The 18,017-nt window shown below is 39.0% G+C and overlaps 1 protein-coding gene across 3 annotated transcripts in view; it reads left to right on the top strand.

The window, feature by feature from the left end:
- DOP1B (DOP1 leucine zipper like protein B) overlaps positions 1-18,017 on the top strand; it is a 50,073-nt gene that overhangs the window by 24,648 nt on the left and 7,408 nt on the right. For 2 of the 3 annotated variants that reach the window (XM_061453642.1, XM_061453644.1), the window contains 15 exons: positions 454-645; positions 1,482-2,175; positions 3,641-3,912; positions 4,698-4,850; positions 5,868-5,968; positions 6,600-6,790; positions 8,540-10,154; positions 10,786-10,897; positions 11,516-11,704; positions 12,173-12,298; positions 12,900-13,034; positions 13,685-13,740; positions 15,620-15,724; positions 15,811-15,877; positions 17,647-17,788. In XM_061453642.1, the coding sequence (XP_061309626.1) occupies positions 454-645; positions 1,482-2,175; positions 3,641-3,912; positions 4,698-4,850; positions 5,868-5,968; positions 6,600-6,790; positions 8,540-10,154; positions 10,786-10,897; positions 11,516-11,704; positions 12,173-12,298; positions 12,900-13,034; positions 13,685-13,740; positions 15,620-15,724; positions 15,811-15,877; positions 17,647-17,788 (4,150 nt within the window). The remainder of the gene's footprint in view (positions 1-453; positions 646-1,481; positions 2,176-3,640; positions 3,913-4,697; positions 4,851-5,867; positions 5,969-6,599; positions 6,791-8,539; positions 10,155-10,785; positions 10,898-11,515; positions 11,705-12,172; positions 12,299-12,899; positions 13,035-13,684; positions 13,741-15,619; positions 15,725-15,810; positions 15,878-17,646; positions 17,789-18,017) is intronic. The other variant, XM_061453643.1, reaches the window with a different exon arrangement.

The raw sequence follows: 18,017 nt of genomic DNA, 5'->3' as shown, positions 1-18,017 counted from the left end.
GATGAAAATGGGCAAATTGACATATGTGTACATATGCATGCTATGCCCTGCAAAGTATAGTTTTATGTGCTGACTTATGTATGGCTACCCATGCTATTTGCCTAGCAAAATAAAAACTATTTGCATTTTAAAATATGGTGATTCTGTCAAGGGAAAGAAAAAGTGTACCTTTTGCATCTTGAGAAATAATTTCCTGGGGCTTTTGGGTCTCTTAGTAGCTGGCTAGCTATAATAAGATTTTTGGAGTATGATTTGGTGTTCATCATGTAGAATGAAGAAAGGCGGAATAGTGCTTAAGTAGGTTTGTACAGGTTAACAATTCATGAACTGACTTTATCAATCACTGACCTGTGTTGTTAGACAGCTGAATATGACAATATTGAATATAGACAGAAATATGAATATAGACAGTAATATGTGATAGCTATCTTAAATGACGTTTATTTATTTTAGGAGCTCTACTCTGAAGTGCAGACTCAGTATCTTCCACAGATGCTCAGTTATATGGTGCAGTCTCTCCTGGAAAATATGGAAGTATTAGGTTTACCAGAACTCACTCATGCCTTAAAGACCTGTTTTAAGGTGCTTAGCAAAGTGCAAATGCCTCCTTCCTACTTGGACATTGAGACAGGAAGTGGAAATGGGGTAGGTGGTTTTCAGCTACTTCTAAATGTTTGAAATTGTTAGTGACATAACATTTTAAAATGCTAATTCTCTTAACTTAAACCTGCATAATAACTGCAGCAATAAAGATTTTTGAACCTACCTTCTTTCACCCCTTCCAGAGCTATCTGCTGCCTTGTTAGACTTACTGGGTTTTAAGTTCTGACTTGTGTGAATTATTTGTGACTGTGAAGGAGTATATAGTCTTGTCTGAAACTGGAGCTATAATCTTACCTCTTCAGAAGAATGTGATCTCAATGATTTTGAAAAGTACTCAGTATAATGCAGTTGCTAAAGATTCAAGTTGCAAATCAAGCCCAGCTTTACAGCTGGTTGGGTTTGCAAGGTTTTCAATTAATATTTTAGTTTAACACAATGTGGTATTATTTGTGTGAAAAGACCATGATAGGGAGTGAGGAATAGATGGCATAAAGCAATCACACAAGCACAGCCTGCCAGAATTTTTCAGTAGAACAGATACATGCATTTGAGTAGAAATAATCCAACATATGTAATACTGTTCTAGTGGTGAATTGATTTTAAGGAAACATTTCCATTTGTAGCTGTGGATCTGTTGGTGTTTGATGAATCAAGGTGTGAGGATTATACAAACATTTGTTAGGTTTTAAATGCAATTGAAATTAGTTGCATACAAATAACTGTGTCTCATGATTTTGTAAAAGTAATCTGGAAATTGCAAATACTAGGGTTTGGGGTTTTTTTCTGTCGTTGGTCTTCCCTAGTGCCTGCCACAGTTCTGTGTAGTTTAAAATGATCTATGCAGTGCAACATTAACCACATTAACATTTCTGTTTTAGAGCCCAGTGAAAAAGGAAAATGTGGACATAACCTTGGAGACTAAGTCTGTGCTGCAGGAGGAGGATGAGACATCATTCCCTCCCCTGAAGTCAGAAGACAGTGGAATTGGTCTAAGCACTTCCTCTCCAGAGCTCTCTCAGCACTTGGGGGTGCCAACTGTGACCCTTGAGAGAGATGATGTATGGAAGAAAGGGGGAAGCATTCAGAAGACTTTATATTGCATCCAAGAGCTGGTTGCCAAGTTTTCCAGTAAATACATTTTTGGGATGCGATTTCAAGAAACAAATAACGAAAGCATCTCAGCAATGAATCTGAGTGGAAAAGAGAAAAAAGAGAATGGCTACAGATTGCCTGAAAGTGGTAGCAAGAAGAAGAGCCCATGGGATACGAAGCAAATCACTGTACCTCAGTTTAAACGAATGCTTTCAGACTTGTTCTCAGTTCGAGGGTCACCATTCAAGAACAAGAGTTCTAATCCTCTTCCTTCTGACCACAACTCTGGTAATAAAAAGGAAAAGGAAGAAGAAGAGTGGGACTTTGAACAAGTGATGCTTGTCTTGGGACCCCTTAGGGGTGACTGCAAGGAAGCTTTCTCTGCAGCTTGTCACCTTTTGTTGGATTGTACCACATTCCCAGTCTATCTTTCGGAGGAAGAAATGGAACAGTTGTATCTCTCTCTGTTTCATGTTCCTGGTAAGAAAAGATTCTTTACTAGGAAACTTGAACATTAGAGAATAGCGGTGTGAGCTGTGTGACATGGGCCAGTAGTAATGTCTTTTGACAGGGCTGAAGGCAAGTTGCATGTGAATTAAAGACTTCCCCACATCAGCATGTGGTTTTTGTCTTGCATCTGAGGAACAATTTTTCCCAAGCTTTATAATTCACATTCTTTTGAAAGCTTTCACTACAAAACTTGTAGCTGAAGGGATGCAAAGACCTTCTGGCCTGTAGCCTTGCGGCATGGTTCAGGGCTTTCAGGAAATCTGCTATGTTAGAGGAAGATGGGTGTAGGTAGAAAACTGGAGCTCTCAACCATACCAGAAGCAAAATAATCTCTTTCCATAAACCTCAGAATTCAAAGGAGTCCAGTCCAATGTAAACTAAGAAAGAATAATCTTGTATAACTGGTGGGTCTGTTTGTTCTGGGAGTTCAATTTCATTCATTAGCTTTAACAGAAGCAGTTATTGGCCTGAAGACCAGTTGACAAGATAGGCTTATAGTGTATAGAAAGGTGAGAAACTGGATAAATTGAGTTCTTATCCTCACCTCACTAGAAATTTCTGATGTCTTCCTCAGCAATGTGATGATATGCCCATCATCTACATGGGCGAGTTGTCTCCCTGACACGGACATTTGCATATTTGCAGTGCCTTGCATGTGGTCAGCAGTGTAGCTCGACTTACAAGGCTTGCTTTCATAATTATGTTTCTTTGAAATATCAGCCTAGGGTTATAGAAGTTTTATTTTCAAAATTCTTTTCAACTGCACATCCTGGAGAGCACAGTAAGGTTTAAAGACAGAAAGAAAAGACCTCTGATAATGAAGTTCTGGACTAAATGTGATACAGAAGTTGTCTGATGTGGAGAAGGAAGAGTAGCTGTGATAGTAAAGCAGTTAAAGCATTTGGGTTTGAAGCCAAAACTCGTACTTCAGACTGTTTCCAGTCTAGCCTTAATAAAAATGTATCTGATTATTCACTCAGGATAGGCAAAGATGACTTGACTTGATGTTAGCCATATCAGTTCTTTGGGTGCTTCACCGTTTCTGAAATGATATGCCTCAATGCTATGTGAAAGAGCATCCTTGGATCAGCAGACCACTGTGGTTTTTGACAATGAGAGCTGGAAAGCAGCAGCTGTAAAAACTAGGTGTGAGTAAGCATAAAATGGAAAGCAGAAATCCATTAGTTACTGGGTTACCAAGGTCCTGCAAGAGCTTTCTGCTGGGAGAAATAGGGAAAAGAATATAACTTGCTCTGAAGCAAGTCCTTCATGAAGTAAGGGACTTGATGATATCCAACATGGCAGTTGGATTTAGGTAGTCATTTTTGACTCTTGGTCCTCTGAGCTTGGTTGAAGGATTCTTGGAAATATGACCACAACCTTGTGATTATTAAAAAAAAAGTTTTTTTCTTTGTTTTTTCACTTATCCTCTGAGAAGGTTGTGATGCCAGCTTCCCTCTGTGGCTGAAGTCCTTAATGACAATATGCTGTTGCATAAATGACTGCTATGTGCAGAATGTGTCCATCTTCACGCTGCTGGAGGTGATCAACCATTCCCAGTCACTGGCGCTTGTGATAGAAGATAGAATGAAGAGATACAAAGTGTCTGGCCACAACCCCTTCTTTGGAAAGCTACAGATGGTCACCCTTCCTCCCATTGCTCCTGGAGTCCTAAAGATCATCTCAGAGAAAACAGATTTCTACCAGGTGTCAATTTGCTTTTCCTTTTTTACTGCCCAACTAGATTGAACCTCTAAGGATGGTGGGGGAAAGCAAATGTTATTTGAATGGATGTTGGGGGCAGGATGTTTGTGTAACAATGACACACTGCTTTTTTTTTGCTTCCACAAGTATTGCAAAGCAATTCCATTCTTCTGCATGTGTTTCTCAACAGAATGTTCAAAAGTGAAAGGTTATTTTCAAATTGCTATTTGGGTTTTGTGCCCAAATTCTTGGAGGTAGATATATTTGATTTCTGACTTGAAGGGTTTGGTTTCATTATGTTGAAAACTATGCTTTGGAAAACTTTGATACCACTCTAAATTTTCAGATAAGAGAAAATGTTAATGGCTGAGTAATCCTCCTTGGTTTTAGTATACACATTTCAAAGATTCTTTTCTTCTCCTGAACATTTTTTGATATTAGTGTTGGTATGAGTGTTGGTTCCAAGATCTTTTTCTTAATTACCGTGTTGCCAATTGCTGTGCTTGACACATGAACAATCTATTAAGTTTTGACCCAGAAAATAGAAGCAGAAATGCTTTTCTTACCTTCTCATGCACATACATTTGAATTATCTGTCCTACTAGGGTAGGAGAGTTACATTCCTTTAGGTCTGAATGTATAACCTGAATTTTTGCTCCTTGCTAAACTAAGGTGATTTGGAAATGTCTTTTGGTAGTAGAGGGGATTTGCGCAATGGAAAGCTTTTAAGTTAGGGAATAAATTACTATTATTAATATAAATTACTTGTTGATGCTATTTTTCCCTAGAGAGTAGCCTGTGTGCTCTGGAATCAGCTGAACAAAGAGACACGAGAGCATCATATTGCATGTGTGGAGCTGTTCTACAGGCTACACTGCTTGGCACCATCAGCAAATATCTGCGAAGACATTATCTGCCATGCACTTTTGGATCATGATAAAGTAAGTTCTTTATTCATTGAAGTCCCTTCATCACTGTAGAATTATTCCAGTGCTTCTCAGTCTGCTTCCAGTTCCCTTCCACTCCATGTCTTCACTTCCATGGTCTCTGTATCTTCCAAGAGTCTGACAGACTCTGTTCATGACTTTACAATTTCCTGGAATTTATTCATCACAGGAATACTGCTAAACTTAATCCCTGGATACAAGTTCAGTCACTGGAGCTTTTTAGTTTCAGCCCAAATCATGTAGTTTCTAAAAGCCTGCAGTTTTTGTCAGTGTTTCCAAACTGACCTAGCTCCACCAAAAACTCTAAACCAATTTTATTTTATGTTCATATTGTAAACTGCATATTCCAACAAAAGATTTTATTGCTTTATAAATGTATGTCAATGTAATGTTGGCTCAGCATTTAGTTCTCATAATAAGTTAGCTGTATTTTAAGTGACCCAGTTATTAATTATTTTAATTACCTAGTTTAATGACTAAGTTTAATAGTAAGTCAGAATAGTTACTTAATAGCTTACAATGTATTTGTGAGAAGTGCCTTGCACAATAAAACTTAAAACAGCCACCTTCAGTCTTCCGTATTGTTTTCATACATTTGCTCTTACAATTTTGCAACTTAAGAGTTTGGAAATCTTTTAAAAGCTTTCAAACAAAATTACCAATAACAAACACTACCTAATATACGAGTGTCTTCCCATTTGTCATCCAACTTTTAAACCTCCCTAGCACCAAACCAATACTTAAGTGTTTATACACCAGAGCCCTGAAATACATTTTCGGTGTATCAGCACATCTTTTCTTGCTCCTATTAACACTGTGGCTGTTTTGGTTGTGCATTCATGGGTATATGGCATTTTGATTTAGTCTATTGCAAGACAGAAAACTACCTGAGAAGGATTAGCAGTCACCTACACAATAGCTATTGTTCTGCTAAAGGTTTAAAAATCACTAAAACTTTACTTAAAGATGAATGCTGTAAAAAATATGTATCTGTCTTGTTTTCTTGCACAGGGGACAAGGCTGGAAGCACTGTTCAGATTCTCTGTCATGTGGCACCTGACCAGAGAGATCCAAGGCAGCAGAGTGACTTCTCACAATCGGTCCTTTGATAGGTATTTTCCATTTCCACTGTCTTGGACTTACATTTATATGTTTAACTGTATCAAGCTTTATTATGTTCTTTTTTTCTGAGGTAGGAAAAAGTTCTCTGTAGAGACAAAAAGAGAAACAAGAACAAAAGGAAGATCTTACTACATTTGCAAAGCATGGGGGACCTTGTACGCGTGGTGCATTTTCTTGTATGAAGAAAGTTTCTATAGAAAGAGCTTCATATGAGTAGCTTGTAGACAAGTTTCTGCATAACGCATTTTTATTTCCAAAGAAAATAGAACCAGCTACTTATGAAAAATCTCACAGTTTTACTTCCTATTTACAAGACCATAACCTTGTATAAAATGGGACAAAAGCATTAAGAATCTGTCTAAATGAATATGTGAAAGAACTTTAAAATATGCTGCTCTTCTAGAGTGTGAGTATGTGTCTGGCCTTGCTTTTACAAACGCATGAGTACTTGACCTCAGTTCCAGAAAATGTGCATGATCAAGCTGTCATTAGAAGACATGAGCCATTGACCGGTGCTTACTTGAACATGCACTATGTCTGTTCCCTGCCACTATTTTGTTGTTTGAATTAACCTTTTTAGGGATTTCAACTGTATTTCTTCATTCTGATTTCTTCACTCAGGTCTCTGTTTGTGGTACTGGACAGTCTCAATTGTTCAGATGGCGCAATTGGTGCTGCAGCACAGGGCTGGCTGATCCGTGCTCTTTCACTTAATGATGTTGCACGGATTCTTGAACCAGTCCTGCTGCTGCTGCTTCATCCAAAGACACAGCGCACGTCCATCCACTACATCAAACAGAAAAATTCAGCAGGTAAAACTGTTCTTGGACTAAAATTGTAAGTGCTAATATAGCACTGCATACTCCTGAACACCGACTGAAGGCAGTCTCTGAAATACAGTGGCATGCTGTTACCCTGAGTTGTCTTGCATCAGTTCCATGGATTCCTCCTCATCCTAGTACCTATAGCGATGCCTAAAACAGAGTTCAGGAGTAAGTTATGCTACTTGAAGGCCTAATGATCATTTCTGTTATGGTGACTGCACCTACACTCTTAGTTTGGATTGCTCCCTGCTTTGCTTTGGGATCTTGTGCCACACTTCTCGTTGCCATTCCCAGATGATCCACACTGCATGTGTGTTCACTGTGTACAGGATCCCTTCTCGAGCAAAACTAGGTCTGCAACCAAATGAAATCCAGGAGCAGTTTGGTGACTGTGTCAGTCCACGAACTGTCTCAGTAGGATGACAGGATACCTCTCTCGGTAGGATGGACAGGCAAATCTTACTCTCTCCACCCAGTCTTGCCCTTGAACACAATGCACCCTCGTATCAAATTATTTTTTTCAGAATATTTTGCTAATGATTCCTTCAGCATTGTGTTAATAACCAGAGGTTGTGAGGAACATCTTGCTGTCTAGGTCACAGCACACAAAACCTCCCTTCTAATTCTGCTGAATTCTGAAAATTAAAATGTATTTGTCCAAAGATCTGCCTTGATTCAAGAGGAGAGCTGAGCCCTTGTGGCATATGTCTCAAGGATCCCCAGAGCTAGGATGTAGAAGCAAAGACAGATGTTTGGAATGGAAGATGACCTTCAGCCACCTAAAGTTAAGAATGTGGCAGGGAGTCTTTATGTGGACAAGCTGAATTTGACAGCTGGAAGATGTCCATTTTAAGACCCATAATAAGACCCACTGTGAACCACATATGATCTGTGTGTCATATGTGATTCACAATGTGTGTGACAAGTGTGACAGACACCTGTGGGGAGCAGCTGAGGAAGACCAAGACAGGCATGGAGCCAGGGTTTGCTCCAAGTTCAAAGTCCTGTGAAGGCTGTCAATGTGTTCAGGTTTGGGATTGCTGAGAATGGTATGGATATGAGATGCTGCACCATTTGGCTCAAGTAGCCAGGGTTGTTCCTGGAGCAGAGCAGGAAGTCGGTGGAGAAGTGTCTGGTAGCTTTGTGTAAAGAAACTTCCTTGTCACTGTCTGTCTGATTACTGTTAATCTAGCTGTCAGCTTACATAATTGGTTTTCTGTCTTGATTGGCAAATAGTTAGATGACAAACATTTATAGCATCCAAAAGGACCTGTTTATTAGATGCTATACAAACACGGTTCCTCTGTTGCTACCCTTCTCGTTTCCCTTCTGATCTCAGCAAACACTTTATGCTCAGGAAGCATAAAAAAAATTTGTCACATCTAGGGAGTCATAGCATAAGTGAAACAGCTTAATGTTTTGATCCTGTTCTCTTGCACATACAATAGGTTAGCACTGCTCAAGCACTTAAAAATAAAATAGATAATTCTTGCCTTAACCAATTACTTCTTTTAATTTTTCTTTTAGCTTAACTCGTTACAATTAATACCAGAGCAGAGAGCTTTGTAACCTTTTCTTTTTTCTTACAACGATGTCTTCAATATAAAGCATGTTTTGTTCTATATGATCTTTAAAGGTAATCTACAACCCAAACTGTTCTATGTTTCTGTATGTGAAATTGACAATTACATGCTCTTTTTGAAAAACAAACCCCAAAACAAGTAATTTTTTTTCCAGAAGATATACGTGATTTGCTTTGCAAGAAAAAGGCCTCTTTGAAAGAGTCTGGCATCTCTGAGAGCAGTTCTGAGGAAAACCTTCCATTGAGTCAGTTTACTACTGTGGACCGAGAAGCAATTTGGGCAGAAGTGGAAAAAGACCCAGAGAAGCTGGAGTTAAAAGCTGAACAGCCTGAAAATGATGGCTCTTATAATCCAGTTATCTTACATGAAGCAGATGGTGACCAAGATAATAGTGAGCACACAGAATCAGCAGACACCAGCACAGGCCATGACAGTGAAAATACATCCTCTTTTTCTCCTTCTCTGGAGCTGCAAGAAGTGAGCAATGAGGACAATGACAGTGCTGCAACTGATGGCAAAGAGACCACAAATCATGTGAGTCTGCTCAGTGCATTCCTTCCTGAAAGCTCCAAATCCAGTGCAGCGTTAAACCTTGTACGTGCTGACTCTGAGAGGACTCAGGCATCGGAGTCTCTGTCAAGTGATGAAGAGGTGGACTTGGAGCTCCAGGAAATTACCAATTCTAGGTTGCTCAAGCAACAGAAGGAAAAACAGGAGATGATTGAAGCTCTGTTCAAACACATGCTGCTATATTTGCAGCCTTATGATTCTAAGAGGGTATTGTATGCTTTTTCTGTTCTGGAGGCAGTGCTTAAAACAAACCCTAAAGAATTTATTGAAGCTGTAGCTACTACAAGCATGGATACCAGCTCCACAGCACATTTGAATCTTATTTACAACCTCTTAGCTCGCCATCAGGAAGCTCTTGTAGGGCAGAGTTTTTATGGCAAGCTCCAGACTCAGTCCCCAACCATGTGTCCCCATTCTCTTCTAATAGAACTGCTCACTTACCTCTGTCTCAGTTTTCTGCGCTCATATTATCCATGCTACTTGAAGGTCACACACCGAGATGTGCTTGGCAACAGAGATGTTCAGGTTAAAAGTGTGGAAGTACTGATTAGAATGATGACGCAGCTAGCTACTATGGCAAAGGCAGCAGAAAATAAGAATGTAGAGTTCATATGCAATTTGCTAGGAAGATGCAAAATTCAGGAGTTTGTTCTTCTTTCTTTGTCTGCATCTATGTATATAAGTCAGAAGCGGTATGAGTTTCTTATGGCAGATGGAGCTAATAATGTTCCTGAAGAAGAGCTCTTTGAAGAGAACCTAATAAATTTTGGGCATGATCAAATATGGAGTGAACACCCACTCCAGATTGAGTTGCTGAAGCTTTTGCAGGTATTGATTGTCTTGGAGCACCATCTTGGACAGACTCATGGGGAGCAGGAGAATCAACCAGACCTCTCTAAGGAATGGCAGCAGGCTCTTAATTTCCAGCAGTCTATTGGTGCAATGCAATATGTGTATCCACACCCAATAACCTCACAGGGATTATTTGTCTCCGCTGTGGTTAGAGGATTGCAACCAGAGTATGGCCACGGGATGCATCCCACTTGGGTAGCCTTAGTGACAGGTTCCCTGCCCTATTTTGGGAAGTCCTTAGGCTGGACTGTGGCACCATTTGTTGTACAGATATGTAAAAACCTGGATGAGCTTGTCAAACAGTATGAAAATGAAGCTGTGAAAACATCTGCAAAAGCATTTGCAAGGTAAGAGTCTGCAATGTGTGATTTGTTATGCTGAAGAGTTCCCCTTGCTACAGAGTAGTGCATAGTAACTTACTGGTTTAGCACTGTGGCTCCCAGAGCTTGATCTTTAAGCCCTGCTGCATATACAGGCATCGAGGCTGGGTGGGGCAGAGGACGTATTGTTGCAGCCAGGCTCACTGCAGTTGGAGGAAGAGAAGAAAGGAGGCCAGCAGCAAGGATGACTGGCAGCTGTGATACTTCTTATCCCTCTCTGCTTGCTATCCAAGTGAAAAAGAAGTTCCCAGTTTTGACAAGACTGAGGATTTTGGAGGACTAATTGAGGAGGGATACAGTGAAGTAGAAAAATACAGTGATACTGTTCAGAACAGGCAGTAAGTGAAAGGAGTAGGAAAATATAATTGAAAGCTAAAGTTTTGTGGTCATTCTGAAAGATCTAGACAAGTAAACAGGGTTGTTCAAATGTAGTTTGTGAATCCTTTGTTTTGGTAGTCCTGTCTGGTCATTCCAGTATTCTTTTAACTATTGAACAGAAGCAGATTTCTACTGGAATTTTTAATCAAGGAAATAACACTTGGCCTGATAACTGGTTTGGGTTTTGTTTTGCTTTGTTGTTTTTTTTTTTCATTCAAAGCTTAACTTCTAAAAGAGAAAATGTTACACCTGATTACCCACTAACCCTTTTGGAAGGCCTGACAACCATTGGTCACTTCTGCCTTCTGGATCACCCTACTCAAAATAAAAAGGTATGTGCTTAATGCCTACCACTTATTTGATGCCTTGGCAGCAGTTCATCAAACTTTTCCATTCAGAGGTGAATATACATAGTAAAGCAGGTTTTATACGAGAAGATAACCTTAAAGAAGCCTCACAGTAAACCAAAAGAAGTAAACAAAGTAAAAGGGTAACGGAGAGGAACTGAACTTATTTTTTTATTTGAAGACAGGGAAGTTAATCCTAAGTACAAGATGTTCATTATGATCTTGATCACGCAAGTATTACTCCCATGTAGCTTGTCTACAGTTGCTCTGTCATTAACAAAGTCTTCTATTTTCTTTTGAGTTTATAACATGCTGATGTGTTCTCCACAATTTTTATTTTCTATAGCATTTGTCAGAAGAGGATGTTATACTACTAATAATTCACTAGACAAATCAATTCTCAGTGCCAAAATAGTGAACAACAAATTCAGTAGATTCTAATAGCAGCAGTATATTTCAGAAATAGAATAGTTGAATTATTTTTAAAGTTGTCATTAGAAAAGTTGTCTATAATTCTCCTAGTTGTCTATAACTCTCCTAAGAGTAGTTACTCTGTGGTGCATAATATAAGGTATTTCAATATTCTTTTTTTTTTTTTTCTAGTCCTCTTGTTTAGTTGAACCTGCAAACTTGAGAAACGCTAGGAATGCCATTTTGGAAGAATTACCTCGCATTATTAATACCATGTCTCTTCTCTGGAGTGTTATAAAGAGGGAAGACTCTCAAAAAAGACCAACTGACTTCTTTGGAACAACTAAAGGCTCTTCTTCAGTCTACTTTAAAGCAACTAAAGTAGGAGTCCTTTTAAACTGCTGTGTATCTCACCATCCTGATCTGTTTAATGTTTTGGTCTTTCTGTGAGCTTCTGTTAATAACTGCTGTAGAGCTAACCGCCCCTGAATTGTCAGCACCTTCCACAGGCAGTAGAACATATAGCTGCAGGAATAAAAATACTAGACTTTCCCTTCTTGTTTGTGGATATTGATAAAATGTAGTGAAAATATCTGTAGGAGAAGAGAGAATAGAACACAGAAATTATTTTTTTCTATTTTGCAATGTTTTACAACAAATGCACCTTCCATATGTAAGGAGGATACACTAACTAACTCAAGATATTAAAACTAGTCTAACTACCAAGTATATCAAGAGATTCTTTGATATTTTATGAATATTTTGGGAAAAGGAAGAATGTTTACAGACTATGAGACAGCCTTTGCCTTACAAAGTTGAGCATTGACAGTTGTTTTTCCCCCTCTATAGACATTAAGAACTAAAATACTGGACTTCATAAATCCATTGACACCACAACTTGGAATCCAGTTGATGGCAGCAGTTGCAGCAGTATGGAATAGCAAGAAACCTCATAGGAATCAAAGTAAAAGCAAGGTGAAACTGAAGAAAGGCACGCTTAGTTTTCTAGATGAATGTTACATTTATATGATCAGTTCTAAACTCTGCGTTTGTTTACAGATTCTTTGGGGCTTTTTACATGTGACGTGGCAAGTCACTGAAAAATCTGAAACACTCCTATTTACATGTAATTCCATAAAGCATCAGGACTACAGTTAAAACTAGATAAATAATCAAATAAAAATGACAGTGTAGCAGTTTAAGTCTGATAGTAACAGGCATTTTTTTTATTCAGTGCTGGTTTGTAATCTTAAGATTGCAATTTTCCAATTGTATTTTAAAGACCTTGAACCAGCTCTATTTCCATAGAAAGGTTAGAGCTGTAGTCCATAAAACTAGCATTTATTTGGCATAGAACACCTCTTTCCTGCTTTCATTTGAGCATAATGAAGTTGTTTTCATGAAGGTGTTGGGAGAAGATCCATATATGGCAAATTATTGCATGCTTGATTTAACTTGTCCAATTTATGTTTTGTATAAGTATTGATATTTGAGTAATCACACAAAAAGCTTTTTTTTTCAACTTCATGTTTTGCCTGCTACAGTGATCTGAGGGCTGTGTCTTTTGTTTTGTCAGATTGTTCCAGTGGCTAGTGCGTCTCAGCTTATTCTTGTGGACTTAATATGTGCACTTAACACATTGAAAATTGACACTATATTACATCTAATCAAAGAGGTAGTCAAGAAACCATCACAAATCAAGGGCGAAGAGGTAACCATTAAGATAATCCCATTTTCTTAATATATTCTATTCTGGACCTATTCCAATGTGTCATCTAAATATTGCTAGAAGGAAAGTTTGGGTTTTTCTAAATGTATGATTCTCTTTTGCACCTGAATAAGTAAGTTTTTCCAGAATATACGTTTCTGTGTTTTTATCCATCAGTGTAAGTCCGTTCTTCAGAATGTTCTGCTAGAGAAGTTACTGGTGATGAAAAAGTATAGGGTCCTCCAGTACCAAAGACACTGACAATTTTCATGAAGTTGCTGCAGATATACAACTTAATGATGTACTTCTATTTTTCTACCCTTACCTGAACAGTGCTTCACATTGTGTCTGCTGTCTTCCAGTTGGTTTTCAAGGAAGTCAGTTTAGCTACTGTGCACACCATTACAGGAGCTCCTACAGCTCTAAATAAACTGTAACAGATGTTCCAAAGTGATGTGTCTGCTTCTGACTAGGGTCCTCTATTAAGGCTGTGAATTCCTTCATACTGCTGTATAGACATAGTTGGTCACCTGTTGGAGTACAAGTGATTTCTAAGAAGAAAGCATTGAACACAAATATTCAACAGTTTGGAACTTTTTTTTTTTTTTTTTAATCTTCTGGCAGATAATTGTGGTTTTGCTTTTATTTTTCAGAAATCTTCTCTTGTAGATATTCCAGTGCTGCAGTTCAGTTATGCTTTCATTCAAAGGTAATTCAGCCATTATAAAAAGAAACTTTCTGGTTTACTGTAGTTAGGATAACAGCCAGCATCACTGTTTGTGCTTTACTTTGATCTTTGTGTCCCAGTGTCACAGAACACAATATCAGAAATGATTATTGCTACTTCATTGTTAGGTGACAGATAGACACAAAGTAACTGGGCTATGAAATTATGTTCCATTTGATCTGTTGATAATGCCAGTCTGAAAGCCTCATTTCATACCAATACTGCACGGTACTTCAGGCCTCTCATTAGCAAGAAACTTGTATAATTTGTTACGATCTTTCTTCTTATCTGTTCTATGTTGCCAGATGAATGGATAGAGAACTTAAAAATTCAATAAAACTGCTATGGGTGCAGTTTTTGCTGGACATGTAGTGGGTCAGGCAGTTGACTGGAAACACTCCTTTGATCAAAACTCTTCATGTACTTGGCTTTCCTCACAGAAGCCTTGCAATATATCAGACTGTACAATATACTGTATTCAGTAAGCTATTACATGCCGTGGATTGGTAGGCTAAACTATTCCTTTTCTTCCTCCTGAAGACACAGCCCTCTGACTGGCATACTGCATGTGCTGCTAGCATTTACAGATGTATGCATATTGCCTATGCTTAGGGATATTTATACCATGTTGTTGGATCAGTGTCCCAGTTTTGGCAGGGATAGAGTTAATTTTCTTCCTAGTAGATGGTACAGTGCTGTGTTTTGGATTTAGGTTGAAAATAATGTTGATAACACTGATGTGTTAGTTACTGCTGATCAGTGCTTACATGAACTCAAGGACTTTTGAACTTCTCACACCACCCCACCAGCAAAGAGGCTGTGGGTGCACAAGAAGCTGGGAGGGGACACAGCTGAAACAGCTGACCCCAACTGGCCAAAGGGCTATCCCATACCATATGACATCATGCTCAGTATATAAACCAGGGGGAAAGCTGGCCAGGGGCTGCTGCTCAGGAGCTGGCTGGGCATTGGTCAGTGGGTGGTGAGCAATTGCATTGTGCATCACTTGTTTTGTATATTCTAATTCTTTTATCATCATTATTATTATTATTTCCCCTTCTTTTTCTGTCCTATTAAAGTGTCTTTATCTCAACTCATTAATTTTAACTTTCTTATTTTTTTTGTCCCAATTCTCTCCCCCATCCCACCAGGGGCAGTGAGTGAGTGGCTGTGTGGTGTTTAGCTGCCAGCTGGCTTAAATCACCAGAGTCCTTTTTGGCACTCTTGAAGAGGGTTGAGATAAGGACAGATCTTACCAGAGCATGTTAAAACAAATGTGTTATAAGCGTTCACTGTGTTAGTTCAACAGTCTCTGGTCACAATGTAGCTTTATTTGCTCTGAATTGGTTTTCTCAGGGTTGCATTATGTCACACCTTGCTTGCTGTGTATGTTCCCTCTGGTGCTTTTTATCACCTCTGGGCGCTGGGTTAAAGTTATCATTTTGCTGTGTTGGGTTACACTGGTTTACGATATGATAAAATTGCTGGTTGTGAGACCTAATCTGGTATGTGTTCTCAGCATTGCTGTTATCGCTGTACTTCAGGAGACATCTGTCAGAAGTATTAATAATTACACCTTTCAGCTATTCTCCTCAGAGAGCCAATCTATGGGAGGAGACATCTTGTGTCCCTTCCTCTTCTCCCTCAGGCTAATTACAATAGCTCTTGAGAGGAATATCTGGAGTATATTCAAACCAGCATATTCCTATTAGAAAGGGGCAGGATCTAAAGTACTGATCTGATCCTGATGGAAGCTTTTAGGCCATGATGTTACCCATGTATGTTGCAGGGTTTTTTATTGTTTTTCCCTTAACTGACCTAAGACTTTTTATGTGTTTTGGTTTTGTTTTGGTTTTGACAGACTGCCTGTCTCAGCCCTGCAGGAGAACTTCCAGTCCTTATTAGGACTTCTCAAAGAGTCTGTGCAGTTGAACTTGGCTCCTCCTGGACACTTTCTTCTTCTCAGGTACTGCATAAGAGAGAAGAAGGTTTGTAGGTGCATTGAGTAGACCTGTCCAATTACTAACTTGGAGTGACTTGATTTTCCCACAGCACACTGAATGACTTTGTGACTAGGACACCTACTCTAGAAAACAAAAAAGACCAAAAAGACTTGCAGGTACAGTGTATACATGTATTCCTTTTAATTCATAAGTCTGGCACTGTACATCTAAGTAAAAGTGAAGATGACTTGATCCGTATTTTGTCTCTGAATTCACCTATGCTTATATAATATGTGAATGTGCATCCACATGTTTTAACTCAGGTCTGGTAAATATGGGAGACTCAAATAGAGACATACACAGAATGTCTCTAACAAAATTTTGTCAAAAATGAATGAAATCGCAGTGGTAACTATGGAATTCTCAAAGCTGTTTCCCTGTTTAATTTTATGATTTTTATCAGAATTTAAATCATAACACAAGTATGACGTCATGAGCTCATGGCCATGAGGATGATCAGGGGACTGGAGCACCTCCTGTATGAAGACAGGCTGAGAAAGTTGCGGCTGCTCAGCCTGGAGAAGAGAAGGCTGCGTGGAGGCCTCATAGCAGCTTCCAGTATCTGAAGGGGGGCTATAAGGATGCTGGGGAGGGACTCCTCATTAGGGACTGTAGTGACAGGACAAGGGGTAATGGGTTCAAACTTAAACAGGGGAAGTTTAGATTGGATATGAGGAAGAAGTTCTTTACTGTAAGGGTGGTGAGGCACTGGAATGGGTTGCCCAGGGAGGTTGTGAATGCTCCATTCCTGGGGGTGTTCAAGGCCAGGTTGGACAGAGCCTTGGGTGACATGGTTTAGTGGGAGGTGGGCAGGGGGGTTGGAACTTGATGATCTTAAGGTCCTTTCCACCCTAATTATTCTATGATTCTATGTCGTATGAGTAAGCATTGAAATCTCAAAACTATCTAGGAAAATTAGGAGCATAATTATCCTTAAAGCTCATAGCTGTGTTTGGCAATGTAAAAGACTGTCAGCTCACCTTTTATGTAAAGGAGAGGTGGGCTAGAGCAGGATTCTGTTCCGATACCGATAGTGATTTCACCAGAACACTTAAAGCAATACCTACACGAGTGCAGCTTTAGGTCTGAGCCAAAGTAATGCTGTGTATGAGGTTAGACAGTGTTACAGTTACAGTACTTTAATATGCCAACAGAGAAATTGAATCTCCACTTCCATTTTAGAGGCTTGCCAGAAAACAATAATGATAATAAGAAGACAGTTTTGCCATCTTGCCATCTTACAGCCTCTTCAAAAGTGACCTCTGCTTTGCTTTGGATACTTGGGATTTGGTTTTGATAGAGTGACCAGCTTTTCATTTCTCTGGGAATGAAATATGCTGAAGTGACTGTGCTCATAGTTTGATGCTGTCTTGCTTACACCTAATGGAAAGACTGAAATAGGAGCAGATGTATTGTCATAAAATAAAGCCCTGCCTCACTTGATAGTCTCCAAATGTGAAAGGAATAAAAAGGAACAGTATTCAAAACAATAAAGGCATTGATATGCCATTTCTGAGGGGATGAACAATTCAGATCATGTCTTTGAGAGATGACAGCTAATATGTAAATTGTGGTAGGACTGATGCCAAATTGATACTGTGTTAATGGTAATGGCCTGCATGGCAAATCATGACTAAAACCTTCATCTTAAGCTAACTTAAAGTTTTTCCTGCTTCTCATTTTCTTGCCTGATCTTATTTGAAGTGAGCAGTAGTTAGTTATCTTTAGAGCACAGATTGTTAAATCAGAGAAGTATTTATGTTTCTAAGAGATAAAAGTGACTACTTCTGGTTATCCTGAGATGTTCCATATAAAAAGGACTTTGCTGGATCTGCTAAGTGATAATAGCTTTCATCTGATCCTGTGTTACCTGGTTATGTTATAGGAAGTGGCCCAAAAAATCTTGGAGGCTGTAGGAACTGTTGCTGGTTCTTCTCTGGAACAGACTAGCTGGCTGAGCCGGAACTTAGAAGTGAAAGCTCGGCCTCAGATTTTACCAGACGACTTCAACATTGAAGATGTGAACGGTAATGTGGTTTTGTCTGACTTTTCTGCTGCTTCCTCTCTTCTATTTAAGTGAAAAATACAAGGTGTTAAATAGTGTGTAGTTTGTGTGATGTGGGAGTAACACACACAAAGCAAAACAACAAAAAAAAATACATTCTCCTCCAATAACAATGTTAGCCTCAATGGGTTTAGTAAATATCTGCATATTGTGTATAATACAGAGGAAAACTTACTAGCGATGCATGCAAT

This window comes from Pezoporus flaviventris, unplaced genomic scaffold (genome assembly GCF_033815535.1).
Source record: "Pezoporus flaviventris isolate CSIRO_AGI_PZ_B2104156 unplaced genomic scaffold, CSIRO_AGI_Pfla_v1 ptg000015l, whole genome shotgun sequence".
Taxonomy (NCBI): domain Eukaryota; kingdom Metazoa; phylum Chordata; class Aves; order Psittaciformes; family Psittacidae; genus Pezoporus; species Pezoporus flaviventris.
The sequence above is the reverse complement of the archived record's forward strand: the minus strand, read 5'-3'. Positions and strand labels throughout refer to the sequence as shown.